The sequence below is a fragment of the Lontra canadensis genome, unplaced genomic scaffold (assembly GCF_010015895.1).
Source record: "Lontra canadensis isolate GAN:19392208 unplaced genomic scaffold, GSC_riverotter_1.0 scaffold2, whole genome shotgun sequence".
NCBI lineage: Eukaryota > Metazoa > Chordata > Mammalia > Carnivora > Mustelidae > Lontra > Lontra canadensis.
In genome coordinates this window covers 16,622,631-16,640,318 of record NW_022630996.1, presented here as the reverse complement: position 1 = coordinate 16,640,318, position 17,688 = coordinate 16,622,631, and the positions used below count along the sequence as shown (strand labels likewise).

General features: G+C 53.8%; 1 protein-coding gene across 1 annotated transcript in view; it reads left to right on the top strand.

Annotated features, from left to right (window-relative positions):
- The window catches only part of SND1 (staphylococcal nuclease and tudor domain containing 1), a 411,695-nt gene that overhangs the window by 380,870 nt on the left and 13,137 nt on the right, over window positions 1-17,688 (top strand). Inside the window, exon 17 of the mRNA XM_032869880.1 lies at window positions 14,567-14,755. Within this exon, the coding sequence (XP_032725771.1) occupies window positions 14,567-14,755 (189 nt within the window). The remainder of the gene's footprint in view (window positions 1-14,566; window positions 14,756-17,688) is intronic.

Sequence of the window (17,688 nt, the reverse complement as noted above, 5' to 3'; positions counted from 1 at the left end):
GAAACAAGAGAGCCCCGACAAGCACAGTCTCGCCCAGGAGCCCCCTCCAGCAAGCACCTTCTAGCACTGCCTAGAATCCTGATGCTTGGGCCTACAATGTGGGGACTAAGGGTGGTTTCAAAAGAAACCGGCAACAGCCTCATTTGGAGGGCGTAACGTAAAAGCTAATGGATTAACAAGAACAGTCTAGTTGATTCAGGACATAACATAAGCACTAAGGGGGTTGTCGGGGAAGGCTTCCCGGAAGACAAAAGTGGTGTGGGGGAGTTGCCCCTTGCAAACATCTTCACACCATCTCTCAGAACTCCTGGGCAGAAACTTCCTGAAAGGGGGGTTTGCCTTAGCATTCCCTTACTGGTAAATGACCCGACATCTCCTTGAGTGTGCTCTGCACGTCTGTGCCTCCCTTGGCAAAGCTCAGGGGCTGCGGGGCATCTGGCTTTTAGAGCTGAGATGCGGGGTCTGGCAGCTCACAGCAAGCAGATCAGCGTGCCGGTGGCTGGGGGGTAGAGGAAATGAGGTTGGCAAGAAGGGGCGCATGGTATACTTTGAGAAGGTGAGTGGTGCTGAGTCTGTCCTCACAGCACTTCTCGTTCTTTCCATCCTCCCTACAGCATCCCTGTGAGCACCTGCCTAAGATAGAGGATGGTGCTGGCCCCCCCTTTTCTTGTGTTGCTTCTGACCTGCCCACTGTCCATTTCCCTGCCCGCTGACTCCGGGCAGCAGCTCAGGCATCCTCAAATGGCGTTCACAGAAATCAGGGACCCCCGCACGGCTCTGCCGGTCACATGTCCGACTCTTAACTTCAGCCCAGGGCCTGAGCTCAGGGTTCTGGGAGCATGCCTGGCATCAGATTCATCAGACTCAGGCTCAGTGGGGAGTCTGCTTGAGATTTTCTGATTCTCTCCCTCTGCCCCCTCGTCACCGCATGTGCATGTGCATTCGCTCTCTCACCCTCTCTCTCTCTCAAATAAATAAATATTTTTTAAAAAATCAAATTGCTTAAGTGATGTTTACACTGAGCGTGTAGGAGTCTCCAAGCTTCTTTGCAAGGACACTGGCAGAAAGTTTCCCATGGGAGAAGCCACACGACAGCAGTTGTTGCCACCAAGCCGTCTTCTGTCAGAGGAGCCTTAAACAGACGGCAAGGGTCGGGCTCACCGTGCTTCCTCCAAAATCAAAGGAATTGTCCTTAAAAGTTTAATTGTGACTTCCAGAAATCTTAGCCAAACACGCTGAGCATCTGCATTTCCTGTCTTCATTGCAGAACACACCTACCTTGGGGGTAGCACTCCCCACATAAGAGTGGAGAGCAGGTGTCAGCGGAATTTGGCTTCCTACAACCAAATTGGGAGGCGGGGCAAGGCAAGTGAGGTCACCCTGGCCCCATTTAGGGGAACACAGGCCAGCTACTCCCTCCTGAAAACAGGGCAAAACCAGCCTAAGCAAAGAGTAGGGTTGGGAGACTACCCACTAGCTCCCAGGGCCTCATTAAGCTGAATATTATTTGGGATGTTTGGTTGAAACGGGAGCGAGAGGAGTAATTGTGATTCATGGCACCTTGACTCCTGTCAGGAGGGTGGACAGAGTCATGTCAACAACCAAGCTGCCGACCCATCCTGTCTATTGTCCTTTCCTGCCACTTGTACTTTGTCCTCTCTTACCTCTGCTCTCACTCGGGCGGCATTGAGTACTTTCCGGAGGTAACCACAAGGCCCAGAACAGCATAAGGAGCCCGTGCCCTGGGGAGTGGGTAAAGACGGGGACTAAGAAGGAATCTGGTCCCAGTGTGGAAAAGCAGTGGAGGCTAGGAGCCATTGCTCCTAGCCTTTCCCTGGACAGAGATGGCTGGGGCTGGCTGCAGAAAGGGAGGGGTTTAGGGGGGCTTCTGGGGTGTGAGCGCTCCACTCCAGCAGGACGAGCGGTGCCATATTTTAATTGTCATTAGAAAAATAAGAAATGAGCAGTGAGGAAACCAGCCTCAGCCCACAGAAGAGAGCAGGGGGCAGGCTCACTGACCAGGCTGTCTGGCCTCTGGGGTGATGCACATCTCCCAATCTGGGCTGTACATGCTCAGGCCATTTATTTAGTGGCCTTATTATGGGTGGCTTTTACCGAGAGGCTTTTCTTTATATTCTAGACAGGCCAGAGAGAGCGCGGGCCCTCCAGGTCAGAGTGAGCAGGGATCTGGTCTGCCCATGTAACAGCAGGGTCAACCCACGCCAGCCCTTGCCCGCTGGCGCTGCTAAGCGTGAAGACTGGATCACCTTAGAGGCGTCTTTGTTTTCCTTACTGTGTTGAAATAGAGTTGGGGAGAGTGCATGAAACAGAGGCTCTGAAGAGGCCCGGACCTCCTCTCCCCTGGGCCTAAGAGAGCAGCCCATGGGCGTGGCGAGAGGGGAGCAGGGGGCCCTCTCTCTGGCTCGTCCAGGGATGTGGAGCGCAGGGCTGCTGGCCGCCCTCTGCGTGGCCTGCCCTGGGGGCTGGAGGGCACGGCCTGCCGACGACAGCAGACCCACGCCAGGCTTCCTGTTGGCAGTTGAAGGCAGCTGCATTTCCAGGAAGGATATGGGTGAACACAGGAGCAGGGGGCTTCATAAGAGGAACCCAGAGGAGATGGGACTTTCTTAGCCGGATGAGAAGAGCGGCCCCTCTCTTCCTCTCGGTGCCTTCAGCTGTGCCTTCATGCTGCTGATCTGAACGTTAATCAGGAGGGTTGGGTATTCCATGTTTTTGTGTTGAAATTGGTTGCTATTTCTTATATTCAATTAAGTAAACTGGCTGGCCCGTAGCTGCAAGTATAGGATTTTTATCTGTTCCAAGTCCTTTTCTCTCTGGTGCCCTTTCTCTGGCCTGCAAGAAGGATTGGTGTCTGTGTTCCTATTTCTAAGAGACTGGGAGATGGTGAATAAGAAGGAACTCAGTGCCCCTTTCCCCCCAGCATAGGACATCCTTTGCCACAACCTGACAGCTTTTGAGTAGCCCCCATGGCGACAGCCCAGTTCTGAGAACGTTGAAGTGACTGAGCCTGGCCAAGCCCCAGAGCAGCAGTTGCCTTTCCTGGAAGATTTCCTTGAGGGCCTGAGACCTGCCCACACTGGCAAGGGACTTGTGGCTGAAGGGTTTCTCAGCCCTGTGCTCAGATGTTTCCTCAGGCGACCAAGGCCTAACCGGGACATCTGCCCCACCTTGGCTTGGAGGACCTAGCAAACGGGGTCCAGGTTCCTGTCCTGTCCTCACAGCTCTTCCTCTGGCTCTCTCATGTCTGCTTTTGCTGTTCACCCCTGCTGCTCACCAGGGATGGTGGCCAGGAGTGGTAGATGTGTAGGAGACCAGAGGGAGGCATACACAGCTGCTGCTTGCGCTCATGCCTGGGTAAATAGAGGAATCCGTCCTCACTCCAGTTATATTCAGTACAGGCAAAGCCAAGTGCGAAACAGCCCCTTCTGCTCGTGACGTCTGGGAGCCTCTGAGTCATCGGGACTGGCTGCACTGACCAAGGCCAGTTTCTGCCCCTCTGGGCTCCTGTGAGCAGACCTGCTCCAACAGGGCTAGCTGTGGGCCAGCCCTGACCCCTTAGAGACCTTCTCAAAACAGGCCTTCTCCAGCCAGTCTGGTGCCCCCCAGATTTCCCCAAAAACAGTTTTCTGTCCCAGGAACTTTCCTTCTCTAAGTTGACTGCCAAAGATCTGGAGAAGCCAGGACCTTTGACCTTTTATCATCTGTTGACTGAATGCCTACCGTGTGGCAGTAATAAGATACCATTAATAAATGCCCATTACAAACTGTAATTAGTAGTGGTGTGAGCAAAGTGCTGTGGGGAAAAGCGTTACTAAGAAAATAATGAAATGGTTTGAGTGAAATCCCATCTGTGCAGAATCTTAATGCATTGGGTAGGAGTTACAGGTACAGTATTAGGAGGAGCATCCTAGCTGCAGGGAATAGTGTGTGCAGAGGCCTGGAGCAGTGCATTATGTCTGGAGCTAGAGTTAGTTCGGCATGACTAGAGCAAAATAATGAGGGCCAAAATGGTAGAAGGTGAGACTAGTAAGAATCCAGTCATAAGAAGCTTGTACCTTGCGGCGCCTGGGTGGCTCAGTTGGTTGAGCATCTGCCTTCAGCTCTGGTCATGATCTCAGGGTCCTGGGATCGAGTCCCACATCGGGCTCTCTGCTCGGTGGGAAGTCTGTTTCTCCCTCTCTCTGTCTGCCTCTCTGCCTACTTGTGATCTCTGTCAAATAAATAAATAAAATCTTTAAAAAAGAAGAAGAAGAAGCTTATACCTTGCTGTGCTAAGGAATTTGAACTTTGTCAGAGAACAAGGAAGGGGTTTCAGCAACAGAAGAAGTGATCAGCTTTGGGGGTTTTTTGTTACATAACAGCAGTCATTGAGCATTTACTGTATACCAAACTCTTGAGTGTTTAACTGGAGTTAGTTCGTTTGTTCTTCAATAAAAACCTTCGAAGCAGGCACCATTATTATGCCCGTTTGACAAAGAGGAAAAACCTGTAACTGGAGAGGTTCAGTCAGTCACCCGAGGTCTCACAGCTAGTAAGTAGTTGTGCAAAGCTTGGCCCCAGACGGCCCAGCTACTGTGCTGCACTGTCTGTGACAAGCCACACCACAGCACTGTGGAAGGGCCATTAGGAGGACACAAGGCTGGTGGCAGGGAGAGCAGAGAAGGGGACTGCTGCCCTCGGGTAGGATCTGAACCCAAGGAGTGGCAATAAGGATAGAGAAGAGAGGAAGAATTCAGGAGACATCTCTGAGGTAGGATGAGCGTGACCTGGAGGTTGATTGTGAATGTAAGGGAGCGAGGCTGATCCCCAGGCTTCTCCTGCTACCAACTAGGATAAGAAAGGCGGGCGGATGGAGGACCAGGTTTTAGAGTGAAGATAGTAGACTCACGATTGGACGCGTTCCATTTGTAATTGGTCAGGTGGAGGTGAATTCTGAAGGGAGGGCTGGACTGGAAATAGAAGTCATGGTGTCCTGTAATTCCGAAGCGGTGGAAACCAGGCACTGCACGGCTGAAAATGGCCCCCTGGTGAATGTCCATACTTAGGGAGCATGTTGGTGGGTAAGAATTCACAACTGAAACTAAGAGTAGGGAGAAGAAACCATGGTTGGGAACCACAGAGGCCTAAAAAAGAAACTTTGATATGGACAAGGGGTTCTTAGCCCTGTCAGATCATTCAAAAAGTAAAAAACAATGAAATGTGAGAAGAAATTGTTAAAGTGACAATTATGAGGTCCTGAGTGACTTTGAGGTGGTAGTTACATTGGAGTGTAGACAGTGGTGAGCCGCCACGTTGGGTGGGGAAGGAAAAGGGAGGTGAGCAGAATCCTCTGGGCAAGGAGAACGACGTCGGCTGGGTGGACATGAGATCAAGGCACAGTTTTCTAGGATGGGTGAGATACTCAAGCAAAGAGGCAGACGCCGACAGGAAAGGGAATTGAAATAGTGATGGTAGAAGAGAGGTGACTGATAGATAGGTGCCCGAGGAAGCAAAAGAAGGTGTGATCTAGAGCTGGGTTCCTTTCTTTTTCTCCAGGGTGGAAAGGAAAGTAGTAATTATGAATGGTAACATAAGGACTTTTTGAAGGCGAGGTGTGGAAACCCTCAGCAGCTCGGGTAAAGAAGCCTGATGATTGGGGTCCGCAGAGCGGAGTGCACCTGCACCAGGGTCAGGGAGATACAGGCGCTTGCAAACGAGGAACTGGCACTTAAACTTAACCCGATGGAACACCATTCGGGTACTTTCAGAGAAGGTCAGACATTTGATAACCACATGCTCTTATTCCACAGGTCACACACACACTGATCTGTCCTGACAAGAGGCCAGCTGTCTTCTGGCTGCTAGCTCACTGCCCACAGGGCTCGGGCCAAGCCTGGGATATTCTGGTTGGGCTTTGGAGAACGCCACTGTGGCAACCTCCGTGGCCCAAGCCAAGCTTCAGGACAAAGAATGCTGTCTGGGGGCCCCTGATGAAAGCAGCCTGGCCTGCTTTTTTGGGCTGGCAACTTCCTTTCTCCAGCCAGGGAGCGTAGGAGGGCTGGGCCATTCAGGTGCACCCCACTCTCTGAAGGAATTCCAGAGCTTGCCTCAGGATCAGGTGACCTGTGGCAATGGGTGCCACCCATGGTGCCCCAGACGGGGCACAGAATGAGCACCTCCTGATTCAGCTTCTTCCCTGCATGAACCTCAGGGAAGAGAGAGTTAAATCTCCTCCAGCCTTTAGCGCTGGGTTTTCTTGTGAAGATGAAAACCTCCTTCCTTCATTGTCTGCACCAAAGGAACAGATTGCGTCAGTTTATAAACTGTGTTACCACTTGCAAAGGCCTGGAGTCAGCAGGTTTGCATTTCCCAGCAGACTCGGACGAGCCTGATCGCCTTGGCTGCAGCCTCTCCGCCTCAGGAGGGACCAGGAGCTGCCCTGCGCCCCGCACTCCTACCCCATCATCCCACCCCACACCCCTGAGGTATTGGAGGAGAGAGAGAGAGAGAGAAACCCAGAGCTTCTAGCTGGGCCGTCTTGTTTGTGGCTCAGGCCTCCCGTCCATTCCCAGGAGCTTCTCGGCCCATCTTGCCACCGTGCCAGCCCGGGCCTGATTTCCAGGTATTCCTAGGGCTTTGGCTTGGGCCAGCACACGGATGTCAGAGTGGAGGTTTTCTGGAGAACAGTTGGCGCTGTGGGCTGGGCTTGAAAGAGTCATCTGGTGTGGAGGTGCTAAGGGTGAGGAAACCAGGCGCTGTGGGGCTCGGGGAAGAGCTCCCCGGCTGCCTGCTCGCTCTGCCGCCCGCTCCCCGCTGGCAGCCGCCGATAATGAGGCCTGGGAGGCATCTCACGGCCACTGCCTCGCCAGCTCCCGGGGCCTTACATTATTAATTGCATCGCGTTCCTGTTCATCGTCTCTGAGAGACGCTGGTGTGTCTGCGCGTGCCTGCGAGTGCAGGAGACACGGTGGCTGTGTTAAGCTGCTACTATATTAAGAGGAGGTGTCTCTTCGAGTTCACAGCTCTGGCTGTGGCAGCACCTTCCAGTGGTGAGCCCAGCTCCGTGGCGACATGGTTGCCTCTGTGTAGCAGCAAGGGGTCCCAGTGGTAGTCTGGTTGCCCTGGATCACGGCTCACATTCTGGCAGAGAGCTCCAGTGGGAGGCCCCGGGGAGGCAGGGGCTGGAGTGCCTTTGAGCCCCCTCTGCGAGTTCGCCACAGGGCTGGAGGGTCCTCGTGGGGCCTCCCGGCTTGCCCTTCTCCCGTGTTACCCGTAGTCCCCTCTTTCCTCAGTCCCGAGTCCTACAGGTCCACACCACCAGCCCCAGCTCTAACCTCAGCTACTTCAGAGCTTGAGGGACTTAAAACCCTGGTTCTGCTCTCATCTATACAGGAAGAAACTGAGCCTGCAGGGGATGTGACCCCCCCCACACACACATCCCCAGCCCAAATCATAGCTCCAGTCCATGGCTTTTTATTGGCTTTTTCTTTGCTCCTCAGCAGCTTTTTCCCATCCAGTCTTTCCTGTTGTTCCCAGTTCCAGGCTTCTGCCTCATACGTGTTGCTGATGGCTCTGGGGGTATTTCAAGCGGGCCTGTGGCCAGAAAGCAAGTGGAAAGGATAGAAGCGTCTGCCTGTCATTAGGGCCCCCGAGGTCACCTCCCCAGAGGTAGCCCAGAGCAGTCTGCTCCCCACCTGCTGGAGGAATTGGCGGACTCTGTTCCCCCACCACTCCCCTCCCCAGCACCAGAAGTCTCCATTTCCAGGTGCCCCGGGCAGGGGTGGCCTGTGCCATTTCACCTGTCCTGCCTGAGGCGGTGCCTCCCCAGCGGGAGGGAGCATCCTCTGGGCTGTTTTCCCCAGGCATCCCACAGCCTCCCAACCTCAGAGGCTGGCTTCACGCAGTGTTTCCTGTGCTGCCTCAGGCACTGTGCCCAGAGCTGGGGCAGGGCGCTTGGTGGAGATGGAACCTGTTCTCCATCCTCTTGACACACAGAAAAAGGGAAGGTGGGTACCTATGTGTAGGCTCTCCCTGCCCTCCCCCATTGCAGTAAATCCCCTCTTGTGCTGTACCTCCTTCGGCTGCCCTCGGTCACCTCGCAGAGCCTGCAGCTCCCTGCCATGTGTTCCGCTGTGTTCCACATTTCAAAGTTTCTTTGTCCTGAGTGTTGGTTGGAGTGGGGGGCGGGGCAGCACCCGCTGCCTTAGTCAAACTTTCCTTCTCCCTCCCCTGGCCGGCCTCTCCCCAAGACCCAAAGAAGGCTGCAGGAGGACCTATGTCTTTCCAGCTTTGCCCCAGGCTTGGAAAGAGCAGGCATCCAATCTGGTTCCTGGATCAGGAGAGGTAGGGCAGCTAAATGAACCCCCAGGGCCGTCAGAATTTCCTCTGTGGTTTTATGGTGACCTTTTAGCTGATCTCTCTCTCTCCCCATCCCTCTCTCCCCCTCCTCTCTCTCTCTCTCTCCTCACCTCTCTCTCCTTCACACACACACTTTACATAAGATTTCAGAATCTGAGGCCGATTGGCCAGGAAAGGCCAGAACAAGCTGAGGGAGAGGAGTAGTATCTGTAAGGCCCTCACTCCTGCCTGACTTCCACATCCCTTCCTGTGACCCCTGCACTGTTCCAGCCCCGCACTGTCCCCCAGGCCCAGAATGTGCCACACTGCTGAGAGGGGAAGACTCAGACCCCACCGCCGGCCTGACTGAAGCAGTTCCTAAGTTAAGAAGTCAGACAGAATCCAGACACGGGAAAGAAGGAGCATTCATGGAGGGGAGCAGGACAGGGACCGGGTATATTTCTGGGGGCCAAGGCGCTCCAGCCACTAAGGAAAGGACCACAGGCAGGGAAACGGATTCATGGCCACCACACCTTCCCTCCCTCATGTGTTCCCAGCCACAGAGAGCAAGCTAGGGGTGTTCCGCTTCTCCCCTTTCCTCCTTTCCCTTCTCCCCTTCCTCACCCACCCACAACTGGGAAGGCTGAGACCGCAGCCCGTCTGGGCGGGCACTGAGGTGTGTGTTGCCTGGGCATGGGAGCTCTTCCTCAGTAATTAGGAGACATGTAAATTAACAGCCTGTGCCATTTGTATTAATTTGGTAAATAAGCCAGAACAATTTCATTAGTGGCACATTAATGTGCTTGGGAGCAGAAGGACGTGTCCCACTGCGAGGTGGCAGGGCCCGCTGGCTGCCCCAGCCCCCCGACAGGCCAAGTCCAGTGTGTCTGGCTCCTCTCCGACCACGGCTGGCTGGGCTGCACCCCCCTGCCAACTTTGGCCCTAGGGTGGAGAAAGACACCCCCCCCCCCACTGAGCAGGAAGGCATCTGCTTGTCCAGCTGGGTTTGAAGACAGTCACACATTAGCTCTTCCCACTTGTCTTCCCTCCATTTTGTATTTTGTATGAGGCTACCAGGGTTTAAGAAGCCCAAAGCTTTGCTGGATGGGGGGAGAGCTAAGGGGACGGGGCTCAGCCTGAGCTGGTCTGCTGCTGGCCAGTAGTAGATGAAGGGAAGAGAAAGCAGTTATGTTACTTTTAGTACACAGGACCCGCTTCTCATCCTATGGAGAAGGAAACTGGCTAGGAGAGAAAAGAGGTCATCTCTTCCCAAAAATTCAGAGGCAGAGCTAGGATTTGAACCCAGCTCTGTCTAACTCCAAGACCGATGGTCTTCCTGCCACCTCCCTGCCCAGTCAGTACACCCAGCCCTGGGGAAGATTCAGAGTCTAGATCAAGCTTTGTTCCCCTTGTTGATGACAGTCTAGCTGGACAATTAAAGACATTTGGAAGTGAAATAACTGCTCCTCCTACTACAAAGTAAAAAGTCGATGATGAAACATTTATGCATGCATCCAGTACTCTTGTAAGTGCTTAGTATCTTTATATTAGCTCATTTAATCGGAACAAACCCTTTGAGATAGGCAATATTGCAATTCCAGTCTTACAGCAGAGAAGATAAGTGACTTGGCGAAGGTCATGCAGTTGGTAGGTGGGTTTAAACCGACGCAGTCTAGCTCCACAGTCTGCGCTCAGAACTTCTTTTTTTTTTTTTTAAAGATTTTATTTATTTATTTGACAGAGAGATCACAAGTACATAGAGAGGCAGGCAGAGAGAGAGAGAGAGGGAAGCAGGCTCCTTGCTGAGCAGAGAGCCCGATGCGGGACTTGATCCCAGGACCCTGAGATCATGACCTGAGCCGAAGGCAGCAGCTTAACCCACTGAGCCACCCAGGCGCCCTGCGCTCAGAACTTCTGTGCTATATGCTGTCCCCTCAGTGCTGAAGTGTGGGGTAGCCCACAGGTGTCAGAGGGATTCACATGGCTGGATTAGGGAGGCCTTCACAGAAGGGTGGTGTTGAAGCTGGAAGAGCTCAGCTCATAGGGCCTAGTTCAGACCTCAGAATCCCCACCCACTCTGTCGGCCTCAGGCAGAGGGCAAGAGGTGCTGGCAGCTGGCCAGGCCCGCGGGGGTGCGCAGTGAAGAGGTTCGAGGAGGGGGCAGCGGGTCTGACTTCAAGGCATCTAGGCTGCCTGCTATTTCACACTCCCCCAGTGCTCCCCCAGCGGAATGCTGTGGCCCCCATCGTAGTCTCTCAGGAGGCCTTCTCCTCCCCTCAGCCATGCTTTCCTAGGCCTTAGCGTCAGTGTGAACGTTGAGGAGGGGAAGGAAGAGAAGAGGCTCCCATTGGTTCCCCACTGGCACTGCTTGTGTCCACGTATACACACGTTCTGTGGTGCCCTTAAGGCCACATCAGCTCACACGTGCACACACCAAAGGCCCACACACAAATCAGACATTGAGGCAGTCCCTGATAGTCAGCCAAGGCGTGAGCTCCCTGGTGTCCCCTGCCATCATTGGAGGCTTCCCAAGGGAAGCTGTTGGGTCCACATCTCTCCGTGAAACACTCTGTGCTGCTGAGGAGACAGGCAGTGTGACACTGAACAGTACTCTGCAGTTCACACAACACTCAGTGAGCGGTGGGTCTCATTAATGCTGACAACAGGCAGAAAGAACCCAGAAGAGGTTTCCTGTGTCTGACCAGAAGGAGCCTCTCCTCACTCCTGTTTTCAGTTTGAGGCAAACTGATAGGAAAGAGCTTTCCGTGGGTCTCTGTCTAGTCAGTCCTCATTATATACAATTCCATATTTGCAAGTTCACTTACTTCACTTACTGGAATGTACTTGTAGCCCCAGATCAGTACTCGGAGTGTTTGGTCATCCGAGCGGCGAACACTGAGTGTCCAGGTGAGCGTGCTCCCAGCTGAGGTCGCAGACGGCGGTGCTCCCCTTCTTGTTTCGGCTCTCATCCCAGCAACAGGTGTCTTGTCCATCGTCTCCGTAGAGCCACGTTTCCCCCTTTTTCTGATGTTTGCTTTTTCCTGGTGATTTTGCAGTTTAAAATGGCCCCCCTGGGGCGCCTGGGTGGCTCAGTGGGTTAAAGCCTCTGCTTTCAGCTCGGGTCGTGATCCCAGGGTCCTGGGATCGAGCCCCGCGTCGGGCTCTCTGCTCGGCAGACAGCCTGCTTTCCTTCCTCTCTCTCTGCCTGCCTCTCTGCCTGCTTGTTATCTCTGTCTGTCAAATAAATTTAAAAAAAAAATTAAAAAAATAAAATAAAATGGCCCCCCGGCAGAGTGTTGAAGTGCTATCTGGTGCTCCGAAGTACAGGAAGGCTGCAGTGGGCCTTAGGGAGAAAATACACGTGTTAGAGAAGCTTCATTCGGGCATGAGATCTAGTGCTGTTGGCTGTGAGTTCAATGGTAACAAATCATCAGTATATACTAAATAAGGTGTCTTTAAGCAAAAACATGCACAGAAGAAGGTTATGTATTGGTAAATCTTGACCAGAGTCTTGCAGGAACCTGATCCTGTGTTTCCCCTGGGAGCGCTGGTTCAGTGTTCATGGTAACTTTATAGACTATCACAAATAACAAGAATCAAGTGTATCTGTGTATCTTTATAGGAGTATGTGTTTATATGTATTTTTTTCAGTTAAGAGAAAATATCAGTGTCTGGGTGGCTCAGTGTGTTAAATGGGATCAAGTCAGGCTTCCCACTCTGTGGGGAGTCTGCTTGAGGATTCTCTCTCCCTCTCACTCTGCCCCACCTCCATTCACACACATAACACACACACACACACACACACTTTGTCTCTCTCTCTCTCTCTCTCTCTCCCCCTCTCAAATAAATAATCTGTTAAAAAAAAAAAGAGGGAGGAGAAAATATCAAGAACACAAGTCTTAAAGATGTTCAGAGAAATAGAGCATACACAGACATTGGCCCACAAAATTTTATTATCAAGGCACAAATCCCCTGCAGTCAATCTAAGAGAACCATGATGAACACATACCAGCCTGGGAGCACCATGCTTAACCCTCTGCTTGCTGACCATGAAACTCTCCCAGAACTAGAGAAAGGTTAAGACTTTGGTCTTCACATTGAATTCTGTGTACCCAGAAGGATAGACACACCACAGGGCTTGACTAGAGAGGCCACAGGCCAAGAGACTACAAAGTAGCCCCATCCTTTCACTGAGCCCAGTCCACCTTCCCCTGAGTGCCTTTGAGAAATTACAGTATTTGCAGCAGCCATTATAAAAGGGAAAGCCGAAACCCCTAGGCTACAGCTTTATCTCCTTTTCTAACCCCAGATGGATTCAGCAGGAGGACAGTGCCCAAGGCTAGAGACTTCTTTCCTTAGCTGCTGGCTGGGCCCAGGGACCTGTCAAGCCCAAGTTAGCATATGGATTACAGGCAGGGAGAGGCTGGGTAAGTGTGAAGGCCGAGCTCACCGGCCAAGAGAGTTGACAGCGCTGACCCCAGGCATGGCTACTAGCCAGAGTCTCCCACTAGTACAAGCCCTTGGGAGACCGGCATCTGGTTGGTGGCCTCCGAGGGGAGGTATGGGTTGTGGGGTTTGCTAGGCAGGGTGAGATCTAAGTGTGGGCACTGTCCAGAGTGAGCATGATTAGACTCCCCGGGTGCTTCATCAACCCACCTCTGAGGTTTTTGCCTCCATCCTAGCAGTCCGGCCCCGAGAGGAATGATACAGGTGACCCTCAAGCTTCTTGTCACAATCTCTTGGCCCACCACAGGCTTCTCGAACTGGAGGGAGGTCTTGTGTCCAAGCAGAGCAGCCGTCAGTTTCAGGAAAGGACACTTGGCTGCTAACATGGTGAAAGATAAGAGGTCCAGGAATGGGGGACCTATGTACCCACCTGCAGAGTCAACTTGGAATGGCCCTATAGAGTATCTTTGTTATCTAGCTCTAATAAACTCTTTATCTGCTTCTGGGTCACACCCGTACTCCAGCAGTGTTGAACTTAAATTTATACTCAAAGGGTTAACTGTAAGCCTTAATTAAGTAGGGTGTTGAAGAGGGTGTTCAAGGATAGGGAGAGGCCCAGGCCTTGCCTCCCTGGTCCTGCCCCTTCTTTTTCTCCCTGCTGCCTTCTCTCCACATGGCCAAGCCACCTCTGTCTACTTAAGGGGTGTCCTGTCACCCACATGGCTCCCCACTCGCCTCTCTAACCCTCTGGCCTGGGCTGCTGCTGCAGGCTCCAGCCCAGGCTTCAGAGAATTCCCAGGTATTTAGACATTCATTTTATTGCTTAATCGAGCTTGAAGCTGTTTAAATTAATACAGGTTTTTCATATTTGGCAGCAAAGGCTTTTACAAGCCCCTTTAGCAGAGAAAGGAGGAGGTTGGGAGAGAATCAAAGAAGAAATTTACCCTGGGCCATTGCCTTCATGAGATGGGAACAGATCAGCCACCATAAGGGCTGTGGCACCAAGGCCACCCTCTTGGGGGAGCGGAGTCAGGACTGTGTCTAGGGTCCTGTGTCTCAGGGAGGCGTTCTGTGGAGAAAGCTCAGAAGCTCTTGAGCCCCACAGGGGTCCCCAAGGGTTCTGAGGTCAACCCCAGCCCATGGCCCCAAGGCCTGGGCTTATGGCAGTGAGGTCACCCTTTCCCTTGCTCCCTTTCAGGGGCAGCCTCCTGCTGGCATCACCCCTTAACCACCCACTTGTGCACTCCTGCTCACACCCCTCCACCCACCTGCCCCCTCCCCTCCTTTCTTCGCCTGGCTTTCATCCAGCCACTTGGCAGTACCTTTGTTGAGCAGTAATTCCCTCAGCTGCGTGCCCATCTTCCCAGGGATTGCCTTACTCCTGGAGCCTGCCTATCATATCATGCTAGAAGAGCTGGGTTGGGTGCGTGGGCACTGAAGAAGAGTCAGACGTTCCGGGAGCAACTCGCGTCTGCTGCTTCTGTCACTCCTGACCCCCAGGCTGCGCTCACACATGCCCACGGCTGATGCAATTCCCTCGCTCAAGCTGAGGGATGCCGATTGTACCCTAGTAGCTGAGTTTTGAAGTCGCTCAGTCAGGGATGTTTCTGTAAGGATAATTCTGGGCTGTGAGAGGATAGAGAGCCTAGATCCCGCTTACAGAACTGAAGCGAAGCGTTCTAAGAGGATCAGCAGTGCCACAGCTCCAACAAGCTCCTGCTCTTGGTCCCTCCTGAGACCCTCCCCCTGCAGGCTGACCCTACCCCCTTTCTCTGTTCCCCAGGTAGAGGTGGAGGTGGAGAGCATGGACAAAGCTGGCAACTTCATTGGCTGGTTGCATGTTGACGGCGCCAACCTGTCCGTCTTGCTGGTGGAGCACGCGCTGTCCAAGGTCCACTTCACCGCAGAGCGCAGCGCCTACTACAAGCCCCTGCTGTCCGCCGAGGAGACCGCCAAGCAGAAGAAAGAGAAGGTACTGGTGTGGAATTGGGCCTGGCTGCGGAGGAGGCGGGGGCCATCCCGGAGCTTGGGGCTTCTTCTCGCCTTCCTCTGCCAAAACACCACAGCCCCCACATGGGGAACAGAGTGGTTTCGTCATCCCCCACCTGAGGGACCCAGGTCGGTGTTGGTCTCAGACCCCACATCGGGAGCCACAGGTGACCAAGGGAAAGGCTGCTAGCTTAGGTGTCCTCAACTGTTGGCCTGCTCTGGTGGACCTGGTAGAGCAGAGCCACGTCTGGAAGGTGACCCTGCAGCCATGAGAGGAACGATGTGGGGAGCCCCTGGTGAGCAGGAGACTGGGGAGTTGTCCCTTCACCAGCCCCAGCCCTTCTTCGGTGCCCTCAGAGTGACCGGGAAACCCACAGCCCACTCTGACTTGCCTTCACAAGGTCCTGCAGGGAGGCCCATTTCGGAAGCTGCCCCAGGAGATGCATAAAACTGTTAGGACAACAGATTTATAGTCCATCAGTCTCTGCAGACAGTGCATTGAAAAGACAAGGGGGGTGGGGTGGAAAGCAGCTTTTGGAAACAAATGGACGATTAAGGAACCCAGTGGTTTGGTGGTGGGAGCGGGGCTCTGCACCCCCCAACTCAGCCTGTCGCCACTGACTTACAGCCTGGCCCTAATAATGGGGATAAATCAGCCGGCCGCCAATTTGTCAGGGCTTCTCCGGGCTCGAGGAGGATTTCATGGGACAGCCGTGCTGAGCCATAAATTTGTTCCAGGAACAAACGTTTCCTTCCCCATGGGGCAGCCATCTGGCTTGCAGCTCGCCTCCCAGAGCCAGGCCCAGACACCTGCCAAAAGGAGTAGGGGGCTTCAGGGCCCCGAGGTTCCTCATTCTCTTCCAACCCAGAGCAGCCACCTCCTCCCTCAGCCTCTTCCCAACAGCATTCCCTCAGGAACCAGGCCCAGGGATGCCCGCCTGCATCTCTTACCTTTTCTTCCCATCCCCTGGGGGTGAAGGCAGGTGACCAACCCTAATGGGAGTGGAAGAACTCTAGAGAGAGGTGACCCAAAAAGCTTGGGATTGGTTGAAAAGGGCTATTCATGCCTTAGAGGACTAGGCCTGCAGGAGGCCTCTCAGGAGGCTTCCCCTTGTCCCAGGGCTGCTCACATTAAACCCCATCTTCATACAGTGACAGGGAGTGGGCAACCTGAGCTCCTACTACAGAGAAGCTTCCTCTTGGGTTTTCTGTTGGTGACAATTGAACTTAAGGCTGCCATCCCCATGTTCTCTGCCTGCTGCCGGGGAAGGTGCCCACGCAGTACTGGGGCCTTGGTGTGGAAAGGGCTGAACCTTACTGAAGAATTAGCAGCTGGGGGGTAATTGGCCCCTGAGGCTCAGACTCTGAAAGGGTCTTTGCCCCCAGGCTCTGCTCTCTGAGATTTGAGGCCCAGGAGGGACCCAGGAGAAGACAGAGAGGACAATCTGGCCTGAGGGGGAGAGATGGGTGCCTTGCTGGGTGTTACACTGGGCGTCACTATTTACTAGATTTGTCTGAAAGAGCCCCAGTCATCATTCCACTGGGTCTACATGATGATGGTGAGGAGTAATCATCAGTAATTACTTACACAGGCTGCGTGTTTTTATTCCAGTCCAATTAAAATGCAGTGCACTACTCTCAGGGCAAGGCCCCGCCGGCCTCCTGGGTCCTTCTCCCGCACACCCCATCCTCTTCAAGGATCCTGGCAGAACCTAGTGTGGCTTGCCTCTTCTGGTGAGGGGCTGGTTCCCAGGAGCAGCATGTGTGGAGCCCTGCGGCACCCCTCAGAGTTGGCTGGACTCAGAGAATTTGGCAGCCAGCTGGAGGACAGCAAACTGCATTTTGAGGTGTCCCCAGGATTTCCAACCTTGCCTCGCTTGTGACCCTAGGAGGGCTACCTTCGCTGTTGGAGACAGGCACATGTGGGGTAAGAGATCGTGGTGGTATGTGTGAGCTAACTAAGGAGAGGTAATACCGAGAGCTTTTGTGAGACGAGACCATGTGGAAGTCTTCGGGAAATGAGATTCTGTGTGTGCGCATCTGTGAGCGGGTCCATCTGAGGGAAGCTGGCCATGCTAGTTTCCTAGCTTTGGCAACTTGGCTGCCTCCTTGCTGGGCCTCATTCTTTCCTGTGCCCTGCAGACTCCTCTCCTCAGGAAGAGATGCTGGTTGGGCCCTCCCCTTCCTCTACAGGGCATTAACTGGGTTATCCCTTCCTCCTCCAGGAATACTGGGTGCTCTGACCACCAGAGACCGGAGCCTCAGAGGGCAGGCATCAGGACTGCTCTCCCTCCCCAGCCTCCATTCTGTCCCCGCAGGGCCCTGCACCGGGCTGCATTGGCCATTGATTACCTTTTATTGAACTTGCCTTCCCCACCGCTAGCTTGAAGGCTTTCACCGCCCTGGCCTCCTGCCAGCCCCACCCTTGGAGCCTCCGAAGGCTCCAGCCAACAATATTAAATAGGATTTAGAAAGGAAAGCCTCTAGTCACTAGAGTCTCAGTCCATATTGCCCATCTCCTACCAGGAGGAGGATTGTGGGGCTTGCTGGGGAGGAAGTACCGGAAAGAGGGAGGGCCAAGGATGGGTGAGGACAGGAGAAGAGACAGCCTGTGCTCCTAACCTGGCCCCACAGTGTCAAGGGGACCCAAGTAGGGCAAGAACTGGCAGGAGAGACCAGCAATGGAGCAGATGAGGGAGCTGCTGCCTTTGCCCATTCCCCACCTGGGTCTGTAGCCAGAGCCACGGAAGGGTTACAGAGGAGCCCCACCTCCGGACACAGTGCCATCTGGCCCCAGCCTGAACATAGACCCTACCGCGCAAATCAGAGGTGCTGGCTGGGAAAGGCCTTTCCACACTAACACTGCCCGGAGGTGGTCCCGGAGCAAAGCAGGTCCCTCTTGGGTGGCTCTCCCAA